The sequence below is a fragment of the Diadema setosum genome, chromosome 11 (assembly GCF_964275005.1).
Source record: "Diadema setosum chromosome 11, eeDiaSeto1, whole genome shotgun sequence".
Lineage (NCBI taxonomy): Eukaryota > Metazoa > Echinodermata > Echinoidea > Diadematoida > Diadematidae > Diadema > Diadema setosum.
The window spans coordinates 8358776-8367674 of NC_092695.1; the positions used below are offsets into that span (position 1 = coordinate 8358776).

Genomic DNA, 8899 nt, shown 5'->3' on the forward strand with positions numbered 1-8899 from the left:
ATACAATTCATATTTATGCATGTACTTTTTCAGGAAAATCAGAAGACACGTAAATTCTCATTTTCACTTTGACCCCTATATAAAGGGTATACAAAAGAAGGAAAACTCTTTGAGCCCCTTTCGCCCATAATCAAGACATGGCGAGAAGGGCCTGGAAACGCATGAACCAAGATCATCATTCTTCATCGACCAACGCAGGTACCTCCTGTTCATCGATCTTGGTCCCCTCAGTACTGAATCGGAAGAATAAGTACATGTTGTACTGTTATTTGGAATAACTGTCCTGGCAGGATTCGAGGAATACCTTCCGGGTACTTTCTCCACTCGAAGCACTGAGCTAGCACATCGCAATATCTCGCCCGAATTAGCCTTTGGCTCAGGTGAGCACCCAACATACTCAGATACAACGACGAGAAGTTGCAAATCACTCTTTTCAAACTGATACATTATGAAAATAATGAACAGGCGCTTAATTCTACTTGCAAGGCTTCATAATATGTAACTTTCGTTACTCTACGACGCTTTCAGAGAGTAAGTCGCAAACAGCAGGAATTGAGTAAACTATCATGATCTCTGCATTGCTATCAGTTCGGTAAGTTGTGTTTTAGTTTCCTTGTAAATGTTCATGTACTCTAAGACCTCTTCCTCCAGCTGCTTGTACACCTGCATGAGACCAACGATATCCGCCTCGCTGTATCCCGGCAGCGGTTCCTTCGGATTCGCCAGTAACCGGTCCAGCCACGGGTAATGATCCTTGAAGCTTTGGAGCTCCATGGTCTTCTCGGACAGCAGGTTGTCCAGAGCGTTGACTTGACGCTGGAGACCTTCTCTGTCGGAGAGTTCTTCGCCCATGGAATCGCAAGGAAGCTCTAACTGCAGATCAGCCGCGGCAAAGGAATCTTCTGTTGAGTAGCCGGCCCTGGTAGTTTCTTCCTGTACTTGGCCGTCGGCCTCAGTGACCCCCGGTTCATCTGACCGATGTTCAAATGTAATTGACTGTTCCAAGAGTCTTTTGATCTTACCATCAGGACCGGCACGACCCCTGCTGATTTCGTAAGAAAACAGACTTTTCTGTGTTTCCGTATCTTCCTCAGAGCGATACACTTCGATTGCACCGATCACAGTAACTGCGGTAGTGTCACCTGGGGCACCAACCACAGCAAACATGCGCTCCCCGGAGGCGAAAGACTCGTTCTCGTCATCGACCTCGTATTCATTGTCTGAGGACGATGCCGAACCAAGACAGTCCGATTGAGACAAAGTATTGTCCTCGCTTTGATGGTGCGGTTCCTGGTTGATAATGTCACTAGGTGGAGCAAACGCTTCTGACTCATTTTCAGGCACAATGTAATAATCTCCATGAATGTCGTGAATATCTTCTGCGTGATAGGCACCATTTGTTCCAGGCACGAGCTCGGCTTCAGAATGTGCTGGTGTGTCATCTATCCTCCCCCTTATGCTAAACACCGCGTGGGGACGCGATTCAGTCGCTTGTCGAACGGGAGACGCAACAGGTTCGTTGGGCACATCAGCACTTTGGTTTGCGGTTGGCTCCGTAACCGGACGGAAGTTACCGTGCAAGTGTTCATCGTTACCGTCATAGTCCCCTAAACCATTGTTTGTCTTCTGGTTAGGCTCATTATAATAAGATGAAGGGGGCACCTCTCTGTGCTTGCGATTTTCGATCTCAAGTAGCTCTGGAGTCGAGTCGTAATCACTCACTGCCTGGTCATTCGGTGGGAGATTAACGATCTGCTGGTTTCCTTGTGGCGGAGAAAATGGAGATCGCTCTCTCGCTTCTACCAAAGAGTCGTGGTTAGGAATGGGTCTGAACCTCATTGGGCCTTCCTCTGAATCATAGTCGGCACTTAAAGTGTTTTGAGGGTAACCACCACGGGACGCTTCCTCTTGCTGTCGAGTGGTTGCCACCATCCGGGGCTCTTGCGGAAAAGTTGGATCGCTCATTGGCCTATAACCTGGCGGATACTCACGGTCACTGTCGCTCGAACCGGACTCAGATGAAGCCGAGCGACTCTGTGGTCTGTGGAAACCGTTTTCTTGGTTTGGCTCAGATTGCTGTTCGCTTAGTTGGGCCAGCATGGCACTGGTGATGAAGAAGACACGTCCGGCCGTGGGTTGCTCCCGATCAGGCTCCCGGTCAGGCTCTCGGTCGGGCTCCCTCTGGCGAGTTTCATACTCATCTGGAGACGGAGATCGATAACGTCTCGTAGTCAGTCTGGGTTCGTGATCATGGGAAGACGTTTTCGAAAATTCATTCTGTCTTTCTGCATTGGGCACCTCTTCGGTTTGCGAAATGTCCTCTTCTTCTTCGATGATGCCATTGTCGAGGATGTAGGTACCTTGACAAGAATGAAAGAAAATGCATGATTGGTTGATTTTGAATTTTGACTTTTATATCTATGTGAGCAACAATAAATAAATGAATGAATGAAATGCATATATAAATAAATAAATAAACAAATAAATAAATAAATAAATAAATAAATAAATAAATAAATCACTTAGCACTGGAATTAGTCTTAAACACTACACAATGAAGCGTGGGGTGCTTGTTTGGGGTGGACATCGCATTTGTTGCTGTTATTCTTCTGATAGTAGGCTATTATGGAATGGGTGAGCTGTCGTCCCTTCCCCTTTTCTGGCGAAAAATCGACCATGTGAAAAAAAAGAGAGCAGGAATTCCTGATAGCCGTACTGTTGCCGCGGCATAATATGTATCATCGTTGTTGCCACTTCCACGTGCTATTTCCTACATTATGACATTCCATGGAGTTTCATAGTTTGTTTTGCACAGTTGCAGATTACGAAGCAAGTAAAAAGCTTATGCGTAACTGGAACATATGTATCTCGACAAGTTTCTCTGTATCAATTTTGGTAAAACTGCGTGTATTCGTATACATGTATCAATATTTCAGACAAGCGAGACTTTAAAACTAGCAAATTTGCCCGAATATGATGCTCATTGATTAGTTTGCAGGCACATTTCATTTTGTTCTGAGGGCATTTTATCTGCTTTAGAGTTCTTAATTTTGATTTACCTTACTTTTTAATTTGAGTCCTTATGACGCTGATTATACTGTCACAACTACCAAACAAGTGACATAAATATTGCAGTGATGATTGAGCTTTAGTAAAATGCTTCCATGTCCATCTAATATCAAATGATGACGGTACGTGTATTTGCATAAAAATATATCATTTCATCTGTGCGAAAGGCGTTGAGAACATTAAATATTTTGTTAGTATATAAAGAAAAGTAGTCAAAGAGTCATTCTAATAATAATGTGGTCATCGAGTGACGATGAATAAAATTTTCTTGATACATTCATGTCACATAAGCTTCATTTAATTTCTGGTTATATCGGTCGTTGTTTAGTTGGAATATATTTGAATTACCATCTTGTTTGACTGACTCATCGAACATTGTACATGTACTTGATAGCATGGACGTTGTCTTCACGGTTACAGCTCGTTATTCCGAAGGTTCGTTATTCCGAATTTCATTTTCGGATTAACAAATCTCCGGAATAACGAATCTTCGGAATATTGCCATAAATGTTCGGATTAACGAACCCTTTTTCATTTTCGGATTAACGAACCTCTAGGTATAGGGAATTTGTGTGTTTCGGATTAACGAACCTTCGGAATAGCGAACCTTCGGAATAACGAACAGCACCCGTCTTCACGACAGTGAGATCACCAGGTGAGAAAAGTATATTCTTCTCTCACATTCAGGGCATACGAAGATCCCAATAATTTTTGGTCATGCATTGTATTTATTTTTCAAGATTCGTTATTTTTCCCCTTTTTAGGCTGGAGTCAATCTTAATGTGCGTTTCGGTAACAAAGATTCGCTGGTTGAAAATCACCTATACCTCACTACAAAATAATATGCAGAAATACAGACCTTCGCCTACACTCGTATATAGCTCCATCATCAGTATCTCAGTACAGAAACAAGTTACAACGATTTCGACAACTTTCAGAAGTGATTGCGTACTAGAAAGAAACAAGTTACTTTGTTTTATACAACTCTTAAAAATTGCTGAACACTAGATAGAAAGGATTATTGCAATTTCGACAATTTCAGAATACGTTAAAAACCAGTAAAAGTCTATAGAAGGTAGACATCACAAATATGGGATTTATAGAGAGGAAATCACAAATAGTCATGGGATTTAAAGAGAGTATACCATCACATGTCGTGATATTGATACTTTATCTACCTGAGGTTTGTGAACTTGATGCTGTGGAAGAATCATCATCTGAGTGTGTGATGTGATCTGGTTCCATTATCTCAGGTACTGCCTCCTCAACAGCGGCACTCGCTACATCAAAGTGCACTTCGGTAACAGGCTGCGGTGGATCACTGGTGTTCGTTGTTACATCGCCCAGCACAGCGAATAGGTCATGGAGGTTGGTCGTGGCATCATTGGGGTCTTTATGTTCTTTTTGGACGACCTCATCAACATGGTTAATGTCTAAAGAATTGTAATATTTTAAGCGAGAAGGCGGCAAAACAGCAGAGACTGTTGACTTTACTTCTTTCGTATGGTCAGATGGGGTTCTAACAAGAGCAAAAGTTCTTTCACCTTTGAAAGCCGAATCATCATCATAGTCGACATAGGTATAGAAGATATTGTCCCGACTGTCGTACATGCCGTAGGAATAATAGAACGGTTTCGTCATTAAGAATGCAATAGCTTCTCTCACCATTTCATCAGTGATCACCCTCTTGCCTGGGCAAGGTTTGCTGTCATCGACTTCGCTGATACCGTCGCCAAGTGGCGTTTCGCCATCCAGTGATTGTAAGAGTTCTCTGACACTGATTTGGTGATTTATTCCCTTCCCAGCATCTATGCGCACTATATCATCCTCAAGGTAGTTACGGGATTTATCAACGCAAGGTGGCGCTTCCGGTGAATTTGGCGAAGTGTTATTAACGTCCATGCTTTCCTCTCCGTTGTCTGTATCATCAATAGCTGGTCTTTTCTTTGGATCCTCTGTAGATGCAACTGGGGCATCTACTTCATCTTCAGATGCAAACTTTCTTTGGCATTCTTCCACGGTATCTAAAGTCTCAGCTGCAAAAACGTCGTCTGCATCAAACAAAGTCTTATTTTCTGGCGCAAACAGACAAGAATATGAAATTCTGCTACTTTCATCTGCTTTCACGGCCATGGGTGTGATGACATCCTCACTTATCTGATATTTTCTATCCCTTAATACGTCGGGCTCTTCATCAACACTTGCCATATTGAGATCCTCCAAAGTAGTCATGCATTCCAGCAAACCATCTTTGGGATCGACGGACGTATGGTCCTCCTCACTAGAAACAACGGATAAATCCTCGCCTGTCAGAAATGTTAATACTTCAGAGAGGTCCCTTGGATTCATGGTTGATGCCTTGAGTGGAACGATGATTTCTGGGTCAGCTGTTTGGCTATCAGTTGGATACTCAGCATTTTCGTTAATGTTGGCAAAATCAGAAGCCTTAACTTCACTTGAATCATCAACATGTTCATCATGACCTGCTTTCACAGTCTGTTTTTCTTGACCATTCAATTCAAGTACGTCCTCTTCCGCATGATGGTCAAGTAATGGCTGGTCATTTGGTAACGTGGCTTCCGCTCCTCCAGCAGGATTGATTACATGATCATCTTTCTCAGTATTGGAGATATTGTCTTGTAACCGAGATATATCTCCTTGACTTATCGCCATATTACTTTCATCATCATGGGCTGGACTAACTGCTTTATATCCCGATTCATCTTCTTTGCAAAAGGCAGGTGTAAGAGACTCGTCAACTGCATCATCGCTTAGAATATTGCTAGAATTCTGAGTTTTATGGGGATCATCTTTTGATGTGACTAGGATATCTACTTCGTCTTCAGGTGCAATTGTTTCTTCTTCTTTGCTGTCAAAACTTTCGACAGCAAAATCGTCTTCTGCATCTTGGACAGTCGTTGAAATGTTCACATCTACATCAATGTTTTCATTTTCTGGTGCCAACAGAGAAGAAAGAGGAATTCTGCTACTTTCATCTGCCTTTGCGACCGTGACTGTGATGACATCCTCACTTATCTGATCGTTTTGATTCCGTACAGCGGGCTCTTCATCAACACTTGCCACATTGAGATCCTCCAAAGCAGTCATACATTCGAGTAAGCCATCTTTGGCATCAACGGACGAATGATTCTCCTCACCAGAAACAACTGGTATATCTTCCCCTGTCAGAGATGTCAATACTTCAGATAGGTCCCCTGGATTCATGGTTGAAGCCTTGAGTGGAACGATCAATTCTGGGTCGGTTGTTTGGCTGTGAGATGGATACTCAGCATTTTCGGATGTGTTAGCAAGATCGGATATACTAGGATCTGAAGCGTATATTTCGCTTGGTTCATAGCTCTGTATATCTGTTGGTGCGACCAGTACCTCTTCATCATCTGATTCAACTCTGTCTTCTACTGTATCTATCTTAATTTCTGGGATAGCTAATTTGTTTTCGTGTATGTCATCGGTAAAGTCACTGACACCATAAACAGCAAATTCAGTCTGTTGTCGCTCGGTGTTAGATGTTTCGTCCTCGCCATCGCCTTCACTGTACTGGCTCCTACAGCTTTCATTTTCAGCTACATCTACATCATCAGCGGATTCTATGGAGTCTGGCTTCTCGAGCAATGCCTCTCTAGCTGCGATATCTTTACCAGCATCTTTGACGGTGTCAGCCTCGCTCGACGTCGTAGCCCCATCTGACTCCTCATCGACGTCCGCAATATCATCGTCCACAGCATTATTTACCATGGGAGCATTTGGAACGTCTTCAGATTGTACAATGCCGTATGATGTGCTTAGGGTGGTTACACTAGTGCCGTCACTATCGAATGATTCACTCTCCCCAGCACGTGAAACGGATGATTCTTCAGGAGTTGAGATTTCACTAACTATTCGTTCGTGTGTCACATCAGTCTCATTCCTATCAACGTTCACTTGTGATGAATCTGGTGTTCGCATCCCATCTTCATCGTCCTTTATACTGTCACCAAAAGGCACACCGTTTCTTTCGTCGTTCTGCTCTGCAGAAGGTTTTGCATTATCTCGTTTGATGTCTGTGTCACCTTCAGACATTGGTGAAGCATCATGGCGATCCTGGTCGACCTCGCATAATCTCGTCGGTGACGGCGAACTTTCTTCTCGCGGGTCGGACATTTTCGTCGTATAATCTACAACGGCACTGTCGATGGCACTGTTGACAATCGCACGGGCCAAATCCTGATATATTTGCTCTTCACTGCGGCTTTCATTCTTGACAGAACAACTTTCATCAGCGGACCCTCTGTCAGACGCATGTGGCAAGGTTTCGCTTACATCTGCATACTCGTCACAGCTACCCTCACTCTCGCTCCCGACGGACGTGCTGGCCTCCACAAAGAGCTGTTCCCTCTGCTCATTTGCGTTCTCATCCTCCGGCTTACTGAGATCTTTGTGGCTGGGGACATCGGGTTGCTCCGGTAAGGTGTCGAGGGATCGTTGACCTCTGGACGTCGACTTGTCAGGGTTGTCGATGTCGGTGCCGAATTCGTCCTCGTCTGACTCGCCGTTTCTGTGAATTTCGAAAGACAAAAATAGCCACAGGAAATAATGACCACTGCGGAAGAAATAAATAACAATGAACATGTAGACATGTTGATCAAAACAAAAGTAAGGTTAACTTCTTGAATTCTTTATAGTCATCATTCTTGAAAGTCAATGAAAATAATTGAAACATTTCAAAAAAAAAATTATCATGATAAAGATAATGAAGACTTTACTTTCTGCAAGACCACAGTGCTCGCTGATATTTCCAAAATATTGCATTAGATAGGCACCCTTTATTTGATTGACTCCGTCAATAGGTATTAAATTTCGATTCACGTATTTTTTGCATGTGCGCTTGAATTGAATTGCACAACAAGATACGAAATGAAAGCGATGTTTTGTGCATACTCTACTTTCAGGTAGATATTCTACATCATGCTCAGACTGCAGAGCGGAGCATAATGCAGCAGTGTCAGACAAGGCAAGCAGTCTTTAACAATAGAGTGGCGGCTATTCGAATGTTCGTGCTTACAAAATGGTTCAACACACCCACTATACCTTCTCGTCGGTTGTATCTGCCTGTACAATGTAGTACAAAAAGATGGATGGTATAGCACTATTATATGGCTCGCGTTCCGCTATTTCCAAGCCTCCAAATTGTACCAGCACGGGTAGAGGACTTTGGACTTGTCCTCATTATCATACACATAGTAAGAGTGATAAGGGGCTGTTTGTTCGGGGTACATAATAACCTGGACTGCTTTGACATTACGTTTCTACACGTATACAGGCCTGTTTCAGCGCGTGCACACGTTCGCACGATTAACAAAAAACGTTAAAGTGACATTTGCTCAAAGTTCTAGGTAACCAGCAGCATTGATTCGGAAATAACTGAGTATAAATCTCAATCAAGTGTCTCTCAACAATCTGAATTAACAACACTTCAAAACATTTAAATTGCTATTGAAATTTTGAAGCAGTCGACCATTAAAGTTAGCGAAAAAAATCCAGCCCACAAAAGTGGTAAAGATTGAAGATCAGTCGTGATTCCAAAGGAGGGCCTATTAACATTGGGATAAATTTCCTCTCGGCGTTGGAGGAAAAATACAAATGATGGAACGAGTCATTTGATCTTCAAAAGATCTGAATCGACTTCAGTAACATCGAAAGCGAGTCTTGTCTTTACGAAATGAATTGTGTCATTTTCTTTTTGACGTACTACCAAGTTTACCCTAAGTCAAACGAGTGAAACTGATTAAGTTAGAATTGCATCTATTCAAGACGAAAATACTGAATTCAT

At 42.8% G+C, this 8899-nt stretch overlaps 1 protein-coding gene across 1 annotated transcript; it reads right to left on the minus strand.

The window, feature by feature from the left end:
• Positions 1-470: 470 nt before the first annotated feature.
• LOC140234876 (uncharacterized) lies at positions 471-8368 on the minus strand. The gene is made up of 3 exons (XM_072314922.1): positions 8352-8368; positions 4248-7624; positions 471-2360 (listed from the first exon to the last, which is right to left on the minus strand). The coding sequence occupies exons 1-3, from the start codon at positions 8366-8368 to the stop codon at positions 565-567; spliced, it is 5190 nt and encodes a 1729-aa protein (XP_072171023.1). The 3' UTR covers positions 471-564.
• Positions 8369-8899: the final 531 nt, after the last annotated feature.

What these genes read in the sequence shown, in the direction of transcription:
- LOC140234876 (XM_072314922.1), bottom strand. An exon ending in ATCAAGTTCACAAACCTCAG is followed by an intron (nt 2,361 to 4,247) that starts GTAGATAAAGTA and finishes ATTCTTGTCAAG; the next exon opens with GTACCTACATCCTCGACAAT.